The sequence below is a fragment of the Canis lupus genome, chromosome 1, assembly GCF_048164855.1.
Source record: "Canis lupus baileyi chromosome 1, mCanLup2.hap1, whole genome shotgun sequence".
NCBI lineage: Eukaryota > Metazoa > Chordata > Mammalia > Carnivora > Canidae > Canis > Canis lupus.
The window spans coordinates 109,028,986-109,044,044 of NC_132838.1; the positions used below are offsets into that span (position 1 = coordinate 109,028,986).

Sequence of the window (15,059 nt, forward strand, 5' to 3'; positions counted from 1 at the left end):
CCCGAGGAGGAAGGGCCAGGTGAGGCGAGGGAGAAGAGGTAGGAGAGGGGCCTGGGGACAGGAGTGTAGAGGACTGAATCGGTGCCTAGTGGAGATGGACTGTGGCCTGAGCAGAGGGGCCTCGTGGGCAAGAGGGGGGTGCGATCGAGGTGGGTCGGTGCCTGTGGAAACGGGGAGGCAGCAAGGCCTGAGGCGGTGGACGGGGTCTGCGGAGGGGCGGGGGCGGGGCCTACGGGAATGGGGCGGGGCTTGGGGCGGGAGGGGCGGGGCTTGTGGTCGGAGGAAGAACCTGGCGGAACCGCGGGACCCTTGAGGGGAATGCGGTCGAGGCTTCGGGAAGACACCGAGTAGGAATGTGGGGGCAGGGCCCGGAGAGACACTGAAGAAGCCGGAGGACACTGGATTTGCGCGACTGGGGTGGGTCTGGGGAAGCGGGCTGGATTCACACACGCTGGCGCGCACAGAACCCGCAAGCCGCAGACACGCTCGCTAACACAGCGTCGGGGCTGGTCTCACGCCCAGACACGCGGCCACCCCCTTACACAGATGCCGAGTCCACCCCCCGCCGCCCGCCTGGATGCGGGCGGCACCTCCCCCTTCGCCCGCTGCCTTCCGCCCCCGCACGCCCGTCTGTCTCCCTCCTCCGGCCGCCCACGCTCCTCCCACCCAGCAGGGCCCCCACCGCGCTCCCTCCGCTCCTCCTCCCGGCCCCGCGCCTTGGCCTCCGCTCAGCCTCCCGCTGCTCTCCCCGCCCCCCCGCCCTCCCTCCGCGTCTCCGCGTCTCTCGCTCCCGGCAGTCTCTCTCTGGGTCTCTGTTAATCTCTAGATCTCGATCCCCGATGTCCAGCTCTCTGACTCGGGTTATGTTTCAGTTACGGACTCTCCATACCTTCCTCTCTCTCTCTCTCTCTCTCTCTCTCTCTCTCTGGCTTGAGCTAAGAACTTGGGTTGAGGGCTGAGAGCACCAGCCCAGATCCCGTCTGTCACATTCAAGAAGCAGGAGGAATGGGGAGAGTTGTCTTTCTGCCCTTTCTGGTCCTTCCTGTAGTCTAACTCGCTTCCCTCCTGCTGCTGCAACCCCACAGGCCCTCTTCTCCCCCAGGCGGCTTCCCCAGGCTGGGCGCCCTCTGCCCCCACCCCTACCCTCGCCCCCACCGAAGCTTCCAGCTGTGGCTTCTGAAGACAGTACAGGAGGCTAATTAGCGTTTAGGGAAACACATCCTTCCTCTCACGGGCTGGTGCTAATTAGAGGTGCTTGGAAGCAGCCCCGCTGGAGGGGGGCCCCAGGCAGGACTGGGCAACACTGAGGTGGAGGAGAGACGCCCAGAGATGGAGTGGCGGGGAGAGAGTGCGGCAGAGACAAAGGGAAAGACCTAGAGATAGAGATGGAGGGAAAGAGTCACAGAGAGAAAGGGACAGAAAGAAACTTTCATTCAGAGGGAGAAGGAAACAGAAATATGTGGAGAGAGAGAGATTGAGAGGATACGATCCAGGAAGCCTGAAAGGAGGTGAGATGCTAGGAAGAAAGAGACCTTCTTACTGAGAGAAACTCAGTGGGACTCAGGGAAGAAGAGGTCCTCTTGATGCTACAGAGAGAAAAGAGTTTGGGTCAGAGAGGGGCACAAGAGACAGGACATGATGGAGACTGGTCCGAGATCAGAGGCTGCAGAGGGTGGGAGAGTGGGGTTTCCAGGAAACAGAGAGGGCAGGCATGAGGGCGGCAGTGTCAGGCTGGGGAGAAAGGCTGCTTCCTCTGATCTCAGGAAGTCCTGCTTTTGTCTAGCTCGAGTCCCTCATGCTGTCCCCTGCCAGTTGGGTTTCCCCTCCCTGGGTCCCCCGAGGGCACGCGCCTAAGGGTGCCAGCTGGCGCGCGTGTCACTGCGTGTCAGTCACCACATGTCAGTGGATCACGGCGTGTCTGTGAGAGACGGAGCGTCGGAGGTGTGTGTGTATCACTCTGTCAGCATGTCACCCAGGTCGGCAGCTGTCTGCATGTCAGGGTGTGTGCAGAGAATGTCTCCAGAGACCCTGCGTCTTGCCACGGCGTTCCAGCACCTTGGACAGCTCCCAGCCCACTCCTGAGGTTGGGGGCGGCCATTCCTCTTCACCCACAGAAAATTTAAAATATCCTGAGACCAGGAGGGGGTGAGGGTGGAAGTGGGCACATGTCCCCACATGACTGTTTTGTGTGCATCTGTCTTTGCATGGGTGTCGCTGTGTCTTGTGCGTCTGTGTGTGGAGATGGGTCCATTGAGAGACTGTATGATTGAGAGCCTCTTGCTCTAGTTGTGTTAACTTTGGCTCTTCCATTCTATGGACACCGAGAGACCAAGATGGGGAAAGAAGAACACAGATAAAGAAAGGCAGAGAGCTGGGGAGGAGCCTGAGACAGAAAGGGTCAGAGATGGGGAGAGAGACGGAGAGACTGAAGGGAATAAAAATAAACAGACACGAAGAGGCATAATGAGTGAGATATAAGGAAGAAGAGTCTACATGGTACCACAGTGGGGCTCTGCAGGTTGGCGAAGTCGCGAGGCTGTGGTGGGGGTGTTGTGCTAACAGGCATCTGGTCTGTGCGATTTTGCCACTGCATAGAGAATGGCTGCGGGGTGCGATGGTGTGTGGGTGTGGGCGGTGTGATTGGCTGAGCTTCCTCTGCTGGGTGACTGTGTGGGCTGGGTGTTTGTGTTTCTGGGTTCTGAGGCCGGGCCTCAAGGTTCCTACAGCTGAAAGAGCTGCTAGTGGCAGGGCTGTGGGCTTTCTGGGAGTTGTGGGTCTTTGTGAGTGTGGGGGGGGGGGTGAGTTGTGTGCCTGGAGGGCACGCATAGCTTCTGGGTCTTCCTCCCCAGTCCCTACTGTTCCCCAGTTACCATAGCAGTGGGGATGCTGGGAAAATCAATTAACACTCACTTAACCCTCAGAATGCAGTCAGGGCAGAGGGCAGGAAGCAGAATGTCTCTTGAGTGGAAGGATTAGAGTTAACAAATGTTTCTGGAAGGCATACTATGTGCCAGGCACTGTTCTAGGCATTGGGGATACAGCAAAGAACATAAATGAACAAAGGTCATTGCCATGGCGGAATTTACATTTTAATGAGAAGAGGCAAGTGGCAAAGTACAAGCAAAATAAATACACTAAGTGGTATGTTAGAAGGTGACATGCAACAAAGAAGACATAGAACAGAATAGGGGGGCCAGGTGTGCTGGGGTTGGGGCAAGGGTGAATTTCAAAATTAAAGAAAGGGGTTGGAATGGGCTTCATTGAGCACATGGGCTTCATGTTTGAGCAGGGATCCAGGGGAACTGAGGAAATGAGCCTGGGGGAAGATTGTTCTAAGTGGACAGAACAGTCAGTGTAAGGGCCCTGTGGCACAAACAGGCCTGGCATGTTCAAGAAACAGTGAGGAAGCCGGTGTAGCTGGAGTGAGTGAGCAAGGGGGAGCAGGATGGGGAGGCCAGAAAGGGACAAAAGGCCACATTGCATGGGGCCTTGTTGGCCATTGTGAGGACTTTGGTTTTTATTCTGGCCGAGATGGGAACCATGTGAACATTTTGAGTACAAGAAAGACCTACTCTTGTTTCTTTCAAGCAGGGATAATAGAGAGCCTTCCTGGGATGGGCAGTTATAAGGATTAACTGAAATTATGGAGCTTGGGTTGGAGGGGTGCTCAACATAGTGGGCTAGTGGGTGAGTCATCTGGCGATCTGGGGAGGGGCCTTATGCTGGGTGCTCTTCCTCCTCCCACCCTCAGGAAAACTCTTCAGGTAAAGATAGTTGATGACGAGGAATATGAGAAAAAGGATAATTTCTTCATCGAACTGGGCCAGCCGCAGTGGCTGAAGCGAGGGATTTCAGGTGAGGGGTGATGGTTGGGCTGCGGGAGAGGTAAGGGGTCCAGGATGGGAAGACCCGGGGAGGCTCCGTTAGAGGGTGCTCCTTCAGGCTCATGGATCTGAGCTTCTCAGGGAAGCAATCTCACCTGCTCTCTGTTTCTCTCTCTCTCTCCTCCCAGCTCTGCTGCTCAATCAAGGTGAGTGGAGTTACCTCTGGGCTTTGACTAGACGGGGCACACTGGAGGGAAGTCTTGGGAGAGGGTCATAGCCTCAAGCTACCCTTCCATGTCATGTTTGAGGCAAGTTAGAGGTGAGACAAAGGCAGATTTGGGGCTTTGGAAGGTTGGAACTGACCTCAGAGTTGCCAAGGCCCATTGAGTTTGGAGTTATATTTGGGGGTTTGGAGGCCAAGATCGTGTTTTTATTTTGTTTTGTTCTGAGAGAGAGAGAGAGGGAGAGAGAGAACATGATTGGGAGGGCAGAGGGAGAGGGTGAGAGAGAATTTCAAGCAGACTCCACACCCAGCACAGAGCTCAGTGTGGGGCTTGATCTCACAACCCTGAGATCATGACCTGAGCTGAAATCAAAAGTCAGAAGCTCAACCGACTGAGCCACGCAGGTGCCCCAAGATCATGTTTTGTTTGTAGTTAATGTTGGGGGGATGATAAGTCAGTACCTCATCCAGGTTTATGGTGAGATCAGATTAGAATTGGGGTCAGATTTATGTCAAAGTCTAGGTGTGGGTTTGACCAAATGAGTTTGGGGGAATTATGGTTCAAGTTGGGGCCAGGGTCAGAGATTGGGGTGAGGGTGGGGGCAGTGGCTCAAAGATAAAGGACAGAGTACTTTTGGAACTAAGATCAGGATTGGAGTTTGGGTTTAGGATTAGGGTCAGACTAAAGATCATATTAGTCAGGGTAAATAACAGGAGCTGCCATAACAAATAGGCCCCCCAATCCCAGAAGCTTAACACAATAAAGCCATTGGTGGCAGAGTTTTCTGAGGGTGTTCCTGGTGGGAGTAGCTTTCCACTGAGAATTAGGGTTAAGTAGGTGCTAGGCTTGAAGCAAAAGACCAACATGCTTTGGGGAGATAAGTGAGGTAAGAGCTACCTATGGCTGGGTCTGGGTCCAAGTTCTGTACCAAAATTGGGTATCCCATCTTTCCTCACCACCCCAGCTACACTCAAGGATGTTTTTCAGAGCTTAGATGTAGAGACAAAGCCTCCTCCCACAGGGATGGTAATGATGATGATGGTTGTGATTTTTAACAAGTATTTATTTTTTTAAAAAAGATTTATTTATTCATTTATTTATGATAGAGAGAGAGAGAGAGAGAGAGAGAGAGGCAGAGACACAGGAGGAGGGAGAAGCAGGTTCCATGCCGGGAGCCCGACGTGGGACTCGATCCCGGGACTCCAGGATCGCGCCCTGGGCCAAAGGCAGGCGCTAAACCGCTGAGCCACCCAGGGATCCCCTTAACAAGTATTTAAACAGTCCGTTTTGGACTGTTTATTGTGTGCCAGGCACTGTGCTAAGGTGCACATGAATTAACTTCTTTAACCCTCACAACCACTGATAAGGTAGCTACTATTGTGCCTGTTTTACAGATATGAACACTGAGATACAGAGAGTCCAGAACATTGCCGAAGGTCACGTAGCTCCTTCCATATGAAGCCCAGAGCCCACCAGCTGAACCTCATGGACTAGCTGGGTCTTAGGTTGGGGAAGATAGTGATCAGATGGGACACTGGGGCAGGCTGGGAGCATGCCATCAGGAAGCCTTCCCAAAGGACAGCAGACAGGTTTTCTTTCTCAAGAGGAACAGAGAGTGAGGACACTATTGGCCCGGTGAGGTAGGCCTCCCTGGAGTTTAACTCCCATCCTTCATGCTGCAGGGGATGGGGACAGGAAGTTGACAGCTGAGGAGGAGGAGGCTCGGAGGATAGCAGAGATGGGCAAGCCAGTTCTTGGGGAAAACTGCCGACTGGAAGTCATCATCGAGGAGTCATATGATTTTAAGGTGACTTTCTGGGTCCCCAGCTTCCTGGAGTCTTGCCTGAGTCATTTCCTGGGGGAGGGAGGTTCAGGAGGAGTCAACTATGAGGGTCATAAGGGGAGGGATGGCCAAGGGTCCAAGACCATCCTCTCATCCCTCTGCCAGCACCATGGACAGTAACACTCCCTTTTCCTTTCTTGCTGTGAATCAGGGTATGGGGGCATGGGGACCCCTGAGCATGGGCTGTGAGTCCAGTGTTCTTCAGGGAGCCTCAGGGGTGCCCTGAGGTGATCATGGGCAATGATCCTGCTTTCCCCCTGCTTTCATCCTCAGAACACAGTGGATAAACTCATCAAGAAAACCAACTTGGCTTTGGTGATTGGGACCCATTCCTGGAGGGAACAGTTTTTAGAGGCAGTTACGGTGAGCGCAGGTAAGTGGGGAGGGAGGAGGAAGAAGAGAGAGAGAGGGAGGGAGGGAGAGACAGAGGAATGGGGAGGAAGAGAGAAATATGAATAGAAAGAAAGAGCGACAAAGAGAGGACAACACGTTAGAGGAAAAAGAACAAGAAAGACACAGAAAGAGGAAGAGCTAAGGAATGGATACAGACAGGAGACACAGATACACAAAGAGACATGGAGACAGCACGAGAGAGAGAGAGAGAGAGAGAGAGAGAGAGAGAGAGAGAGACAAGTCAGTAAATTGCAAAAGGCCAGAAAGAGAGACACAGAGAGAAAGATAGCAGGAGGAGCTGAGGGAGGAGCAGACCGCCAGGGCTTTCTCATCAGACAGCCCGAGGGTGGGACCAGGTTAAAAGTCTTGGCCTCCCCAGACAGCCTGGGCTCCTCTGTTGCCATGGAGACAGTCACCAGGACACCCAGCTCACTCCCACCTGTGCCGGGAACCCGCCTTAGGTCTCAGGCGGGCCCATACTGCCCCCCTGTGGCCAGAGACACCATGACACTTGCATTCACAGGCTCAATCTTGGAGACCAACAGTGGCCCTTTGTGATGCGGATAGGAGAAACTGAGGCCCGGAGGCAGAGGAGGGACTGGCCTGAAATCCCCCACAGGGACTTCACGTGGAGCTCAAGCCTTCTGTCCCTTACACAAACCTCAGGTTTCCTTCAGGGAGGCCTAACTGGTGGGAACTGAAATCACACCAGGGATTGTGGTTGATGGGTGGGATCAAAAGCAATGTGGCTTTGAAGATGGAGAAATACCAGGTAGTAGACCTACAGACAGCAGCTCGTAGGTCCAATAGAAACAAAGTGGTGTCTCCCTCTGAAGCCACATTCTTTCCATATCTATTTCTGAGGGATCCTCTGGACTCAGCCCTGTGTAGGACATTGCTGGGGACAAAGGGATAACCATGACAGATGACAGCATGGGCCTTGGTTTCACAGAGCTCACAGTCCAGTGGGGGAGACAAACCTGTCACAAAATGACCAGAGTGGGCAGGGCTGGGACAGGGGACCCGAAGTTGCTGCAGGAGCCCAGAGGGGCTATTGACCCAGCCTGAAGGTCAAGGAAGGCTTCCTGGAGGAGGAGGCTTCTGAGATGAGACTTCAAATTGAAATAGGAATTAGCCAGGAGAAGGGAGAAGACAGTGAGGTATTTCAGGCAGAAGGAAAACCAAGTACAGAGACTGGAAGTATGCCGGGTCATGGCACATCTGGGGAGGGTGACTAGTTTCAGGAGTGAAGAAACAGCACGGGATGATGCTGGAGGTGGGCAGAGTCCAGACTGTGCAAATCCTCACAAGCCACGGTAGGGAGCTTGGGTGTCATTTCGGTGCATGGGGTCCCCACGGAGCATTCTGAATAAGGGAAGCTCCGGGCGCTGGAGGGAGTCCACGGAAGGAAGAAGAGGCTGGGATGGGGCGTGAGTTGAGGCTGCCAACCTGTCAGGATATGGACCCTGAGAATGTGATGAGGAGATGGGGCTTCAGTCCAAGAATGCTGAGGAGCCACGGCCCTCCCTCCGGGCTTAGTGGGAAGGAGAGGGTGTGAGACAGTGGTCATGAGGGCCAATGTGAGTCAGCCGACAGGTCTGTAGAAAACAGCTGATTGGATCAGAGGGAGTAGTGGAGTGGGGGAGAGGGAAACCATGGCAGAGATAACTAATCATCTTGATGGTGACAACGATGATGGGGACTGTGGAGTGCCAGGCAGCTTGGAAGTCCATTTCCTGTATGACCTCATTTAACTGATGTTTCCCAAGTATCTGGCTCGGTGCTTGATCATTTTGCACTTTGTTCAACAAATGCCTTTCGATTCTTGATGTGAACACAAAGGTGCTTGAGGCACTGCCAGAGAAGGGCTGTTCTCACCCCCTCGGAGGATGAATCATGGCCTGTCTTGCACTTAGAGGTGCTTTTGTATTATAGCCTTTACCTCCCTGCCTTAACTGTAAGCTGTTTGCTGGGTGGCCTTGGTTTGGAGCATCTGTGAATTTCCCCAGGCAATGGAAGAGCCTTCAAACAATAACCATCACACTGAGAGGCGCCGGGCTGCGTGGAGAGTACTTTCTGCGGCTTGACTCATGTAGTTATCGCAGCCTTCTCTTGAGGCTGGTCCAGTTCCTACTCCTATTTCTCAGATAGGCATCCAGAGGCTCAGAGAGGTTAGGACACTGGTTCAAGATCACACGGCAGATCCAAGGTTTGACAACACAGAGGTAGCTCCAGAGCCACAGATGTAACCATGAGGCTCCCTCTATGGGAAAGGTGGAGGAAGAGCCTCCCCTGATGGAAAAGGCCAGAGAAATGAGCAGAGGCCAGAGCCTGCAGGTTCTCAAATGCCAAGCACAGGAATATGAGCCTGGGTGTAAGGGCAGTGGGAAAGCAAGGCAGGATTTGCAACAGGGCAGGGAAAGCCCTCCAAGACGCATTGATAGCAGCCCCTTCCCTCCCAGGAGTGTGTTCTGTGCTCCCCACTCTGACTTTGGCCATGTCTCACTGTGGCCAATTCGGAATGTGCTCAGCAGCAAACACCAGAAAACTCAACCACAGTGGCTTAAGCACACTAGATTTTCTTTTTCTCACAGAACAAAGAAATCTGCAGGAGGCCATAAGGAATTGGCAGCTCAGTAACATCCTTAAATGCCCAGACTTCTTCTTTATTTTTCTTCTCCACTCTCAGTGGTTGCCATCATGGTTGCAAGATGGTTGCTGCACCTCCAGGTATCAAGTTCACATTCCAGGCAAGCAGAAAGAGGAAGCAGGGAAGCAAGGAGGGGCAGGGGGCCTTTTACATTGCAGCTGACAATTCCATTTACCTGAGGTCACAGCAAATATCTCCTTATTGGATATGTAGCATGAAGAACCAAGAAAGCACACGAACCACTTAGTCAAGCATTTACAAGTTCAAACATATATGTATTTATTTACCAAGCCAAGAGGCTAAGTGGCTGGAAAAGCGGGAGAGGGCTATATGACCTGAATTCCCGAATCCATCCATCTGCCTCTGTCTCCACTGCCACCAGGTATCCTCTGCTTGCTGACGTTCGGTGGTGGGGAGCTGGGGTTGACCAATGAGAAGCAGCCCATGGCTTGGTGGCTGGCCTGGCTTTTCCTCCCTGACTTGCTCAGTGTGACCGGTCCAGGGTTACCCTGTTCCTTGTCTCCGTCCTTCCGGATGTCATTGTGCATGGCCACTCGAGTTGTTCACTACTTCTCATTCACTGCTTCGTGATTCTCAGTCATGGGCAGGTTAGACAAAACATTTCATTTGTGCTTTCCTGTTACAAGCTACTGCAGGTCAAAAGCAAGTCAAATTCAGTCACAGGACATGACACAAACAACTCTCAGGGTGAGTGAGGCATCCTTTTGCAAAGGTCAGAAAAACAGATCCGTAACACAGTGCCCGTGTCCGCAAAGCCAGAAGCCCTGTGGGTGTGTCTCACTGCCAGACTGGGTCACATGGCCACTGTTGCAAGGGATTCTGGGAAGGCAAGTATTTAGCTGAGGACAGGACTGCCACTAGCTGCAAGGAATTCCAGGAAAGTGAATATTTTGTCTGAGGACCTGGCTGTTGCTGGCCCAAAGGGATTCTGGGAAAGTGAATAATGTTAGCTGGGTGTCTGGCATGCTCTAACTGCAAAAGATCTGAGAAAGCAAACACCGTTAGCTGAGTATGTGGCTACTGTTGGCTGCAGTGAAACAGAGGAAGTCAATATTTCTAGCTGCAGAAATGACTGTCCATAGATGGTAGTTGTAAAGGCTTCTGGGAAGGGGACTCTTTTTTTAGCTAGGCATGTGCCCTCCCTCCCTCGCAGCAAGGGATCTTGGCATGCCAGATATTTTTAGATGGGCACATAGCCTCTAGCTTCAAGGAATTCTGGAAAAGCGAATATTTTTATCTGGGCCCATACATTCTCCTAGCTGCAAGGGATTCTGGGAAAGCATTTAGTTTTATGGAACTCACTGTCTGGAAATTGCACAAAATGCGGGAGGCGGGGGTTGTCTGTAGGCGAGGAAGAAGGAGGCATGGGTGTGTGCCCCAGCTGGGTCGTGTGCCCACAGGAGACGAGGAGGAGGAGGAGGACGGGTCCCGGGAGGAACGGCTGCCTTCCTGCTTTGACTACGTCATGCACTTCCTGACGGTGTTCTGGAAGGTGCTTTTTGCCTGCGTGCCCCCCACCGAGTACTGCCACGGCTGGGCCTGCTTCGGGGTCTGCATCCTGGTCATCGGCCTCCTCACCGCACTCATCGGGGACCTGGCCTCCCACTTTGGCTGCACCGTTGGCCTCAAGGACTCTGTCAACGCTGTAGTCTTCGTGGCCCTGGGCACCTCCATCCCTGGTAACCCCCTGGGAAATTGCTTGTTGGGGTTGAGTCTCAGAGAAGTCAGATAGTAGAACTGAAAAGAAAAGTTCTGCAGATATTAGGTGGTAGAGTCATACAGAGCCCATATGGTGGGTCCCATAGAGATAGGATGATGGAACATAATAGAAACTAGGTGACGAAGGTCCTGTAGATTCAATATGCAAACTGAATCCTCCCCAAAAGCAAATGGGTAGAATGTCCCATAGAACTAAGGTGGAGAGAAATGTAGAAACCAGACAATGAAGATTCCATAGAGAGGGAGGTGAGGCATTGAAGAGAAAGGTAGGAGAGGGGTCCCATAGAAATAAGGTGGGAACTTAATAGTTCCATCCAGTGGGTGCCATAGCAACAAGATCGTAATTACCTTTCCCTCGAGAAACCACATGGAAGATTCCATCGAACTAGGTTGGTGGACACAACAGGAACAAAGCCAATGAGTCTCAAAGCTTTAACTAAGATGAGAGGGCAGAGTCAAAACCAAATGTTGGGGAGCGATGCCATAGAAGTAAGAGTAGAACCTCAAAGACTGTAGTGTATGTCCCATTCAAGCACAATGGCCATGATCCCCCTCTTTCCAAATGAATCTAAGGGAGGGTCCCTTAGAAACCAGGCACCTCAGACAGAAATCCTTACAGGACTGGGAAGACCAGATGTGGGGAGCCTGACACCCCCCTCCTCCACCAACCTCCCATAGGATGTGTTCACCTGTCAGGTGGGGCGCTGTAGGCCTAGAGAGCAGGCATTGTGAATGGTTCTCTGATGCCCCTGCTTCCTGCCAGAGATCTGAGTCACTAGCGAGACGTTCAAAAGTGGGCCGAGGCCATAGAAACCGGGCTGTTTGCTTGACAGAAACCAGGTGGGGGTTCCATGCGGATGGAACCTAACACTTATTTTGTCCAGCCAGGTGGCAATGGGATGATTGGCCCAATAGAGAGTAGGCAGCAGGCCCCACGGAATGCAGCGAGTCTGGGCGCCGCCTCCCCCCAAATCAGACAGCGAGTCCACAGGGGAGCAGGCAGTAGATGCCATAGAAAGGAGGAAGTGGATACCTCTGAATGCACACGAGCCCCCTAGAAAGCAGGCAGCGGGTCCTGCAGAGGGACGGTGACCCCCTTTGCCTTTTGGGTGGGGTCCAGGGCCGCAGGCGCCGACTGGGCAGGCGGCACGGGGATGCTGTGGGGTCTCGGGTGTGGGGTCTGGGGTCTCGGGTCTCGGGGAGGGCAGGCGTCGGGGACCGGCCGAGCCGCTCTGACCGCCCGCCTGTGCCCGCGCAGACACGTTCGCCAGCAAGGTGGCGGCGCTGCAGGACCAGTGCGCGGACGCGTCCATCGGCAACGTGACGGGCTCCAACGCCGTGAACGTGTTCCTGGGCCTCGGCGTGGCCTGGTCGGTGGCCGCCGTGTACTGGGCGGTGCAGGGCCGCCCGTTCGAGGTGCGCACCGGCACGCTGGCCTTCTCCGTCACGCTCTTCACCGTCTTCGCCTTCGTGGGCATCGCCGTGCTGCTGTACCGGCGCCGGCCGCACATCGGGGGCGAGCTGGGCGGCCCGCGCGGCCCCAAGCTCGCCACCACCGCGCTCTTCCTGGGCCTCTGGTTCCTCTACATCCTCTTCGCCAGCCTCGAGGCCTACTGCCACATCCGGGGCTTCTAGGGCCCCCCACCCCGCCCCGAGAGACTCGGCTGCCCCGGCTCCGGACCCGCGTCCTCTTGGTCCTCCAGAGATGCAGCCTCCTCTCCTGGGACGCAGCCTCCCTTCCTCCTGGGAACTGTACCCCCGTCCTCCGTCCCCACGAACATCCTCCTCCCTCCCTTCCCCTCAGGAGTCTCCCAGAGATACCCACGACTGCAGCACATCCCTGTTAGCTCATCCCTGAGATGTCCACACCCCGGGGGACATCTCCACCTCGAGGCCCCTCCCCAGTAACCTAGAGAATCTACCGTCTGTCTACCCTAGACACCTAGCCTTCCCCTATCCCTTAGGACCCCCTTCCTCTAGAGGACCCTCACCATCACCACCACCACCACCTGTGCCCCAGGACCTCAGAACCCAGCCCTCCCTGGGGGACCTTGGACGGAGGCTGATCCATCCCAGGATGTACCCGATCTCACCTTTCTCCCCAACCCTCAGGGAGCTCTGTTCAGCCCCCGGGGGTGGGGCGGAGGAACAGGTAGGTGCGTGCATAGGGGGCCACAACTTCCCTGATTTCTCCACTCAGGCCCTTGGGAGGACACTAATCCTCGAGGCTGGGAGAAGTTTGGGGTTTCAGAGCTGGAGGAGGCACATATGAACCTGCAACTTCTCACATTCCAGCGCCACCACTCGCCTCCACTACCTCTGAGAGCCCAGCTACGCCTTGGAAGGGGAGGGGGGGCCTGTGTGTATATATAGTGTGTTTGGGGAAGGGGGGACGTGGGAGGGTGCATGTCTTGGGGAAAAGGGGTGACAGACTTTCCTTTTGTGAGGGCAGCAGACTCCCCCAGCCATAAGAATTGGCTTTGGGGAGGAGGCCAGGAATCAAAGGGAGTCCAGCCATCTCCCCTGACAATCTAGAAGGCTCATTTTGCCCTCAGTGCCAGCCAATCCAGGCAGGACCCTCGAAGAGGAGACCGAGGGTCCCAGAGGACCAATGCTACAAGCCAGCAAATGCTGCCACATCTCTGCCTGATGGGGAGCAGGGGTGGGTGGGAGGGTGGGGCTGGGACCAGGGGGTCTGGGTGGGCATTTTTAACTTCGGAGGCCACCCATCTGTTGGTTGGCCATCTGCATTTTCTTACTGTTGTTTCCTGCCCAGAGGACACACTTGGGGTGTGCGGAGTGCCGCCCACTGCTTGGGACCCTGAGGATCACCTTGCAACCCCCATAACGCCCTGCTTCCCACAGGTTTTTAGCGTTCTATCGTCCTGTTGTGCATCACCCCAATATCCCAGACCTGTTACCCATTCCCCTTTCTCTACTCCTAGCTCATCAGCACCAGTCGCTGTCTCTTCTCTGTGATTTCTGTAAAAGTTGCCATAAAAATTTGAAATTCTGCCTGAAAAACAGCCTTCCGGTGAGAAGTTGGGATTCTAGAGGAGGGAGTTAACGAAGTCTCTGACTGAGACTTGGGCAACTGTGGAATAGACCAGGTACTCTGGGTTTTTCCATGCCCCCGGTCCTCTGCAGGACACCCACATGCACCAGCCACACTGGAAGTCCACACTTGCTTCCCGTAGCCACTCCCCCATTCGCCACCCCATTTTCCCTAGCCACGCCCCCCACGCGTCACCCGGGAGCTTTCCTAGCCACGCCTCCATTCCACCAGCCACAAACTATTCCTTTTCACTGGGCTTCCTGGGAACACAAAAGGGGAAGACCCAGATTTGCCTGATCAGAGAAGCTGGGGCTGATGGGAGTTTCCTGAATAAAGCAAGTGATTTTCTCAGAATCCTGAAATAGAAGGAGGGGTGTGTGTGTGTGTGTGCGTGCCAGTAGGTGCGCGCTCTTCTCCAGGAAAAGGGCACAGACTACGTAAAGGTGTGCAGACTTGCGAGTTACTGGCTTTTTCACACTCCTGCCAGCGGTTAGCATGAATGGAGCATGGGTTGCATGGGGGTGGGGAGTGGAGAGAACTCAAGAGACTTTAACAGCCCACTCTAAGGAGTTGAGAATTTATCTCAAAAGCAAAGAGGAGCTTTGGAAGGGTTTTAAAGAGGGGAGGGAGGCGAAGGGCAAGCAGTTGATGTCTGATTCACATTTTCAAACTTTCCTTCTGGCTGCCTGTGAGATTGGAGGCTCTCGGAGATCAGGGAGGAGGCTGGGGCAGCAGAGGAGGTGTCCTGGGGTAGGGAGGTGGAGGTTGGAGGGGTTATAGCAAGAAGGGGATGGTTTGGAAGATAATGGATCAGGCCAGATGAGGGGTTTTGGAAAGAGCGTGCAGGCGGGGCCCTGACAAGAAAGAAGTGGTGCACTCTAGTGGAGTAGTACATAAAGTAGCACCTTAGTGAAAGGGCTATTAAGGGATTAGGGGGTGGACAAGGTCAAGGAAAACAAGCCCAGGAAAGGCGCAGCACCGCGGGGCCGGCAGTAGAGGGAGCAGTTACCACCTCCCCTACCCGCACTTGAAGGTGTGAGAAGACCTGAAGCTGCTGAAACTTGGAGCTGTAGCTGCAGGGAAGGCCAGGGGCATGGGCGCCCAGGACCCACACTCAAGAGAGAAGGGGGCTGGAGAGTGAACACCCCAACTGACTCTCCTTCCGCTCATCAGTCTCCTGTGGGTGTCTCCCATGGGCTGAACTCAACCAGAAGCCGGAGGTTAACGGTTCAAGGCATAGGTCAGCCTCTTGGGACACAGCATGACAGAGAAGAGTGGAGAGTGGATCTGGGAAATTGAGCAGTGAGGTCTCTCCCCGGTTTGGGAGTGA

General features: G+C 54.3%; 1 protein-coding gene across 6 annotated transcripts in view; it reads left to right on the forward strand.

Annotated features, from left to right (window-relative positions):
• The window catches only part of SLC8A2 (solute carrier family 8 member A2), a 31,103-nt gene extending 17,020 nt beyond the window's left edge, over positions 1-14,083 (forward strand). For all 6 annotated transcript variants that reach the window (XM_072773505.1, XM_072773519.1, XM_072773509.1 and 3 more), the window contains 6 exons: positions 3,752-3,855; positions 4,013-4,030; positions 5,731-5,855; positions 6,165-6,264; positions 10,356-10,634; positions 11,933-14,083. In XM_072773505.1, coding sequence (XP_072629606.1) covers positions 3,752-3,855; positions 4,013-4,030; positions 5,731-5,855; positions 6,165-6,264; positions 10,356-10,634; positions 11,933-12,309 — 1,003 coding nt within the window. In that variant the 3' untranslated portion in view covers positions 12,310-14,083. The remainder of the gene's footprint in view (positions 1-3,751; positions 3,856-4,012; positions 4,031-5,730; positions 5,856-6,164; positions 6,265-10,355; positions 10,635-11,932) is intronic.
• Positions 14,084-15,059: the final 976 nt, after the last annotated feature.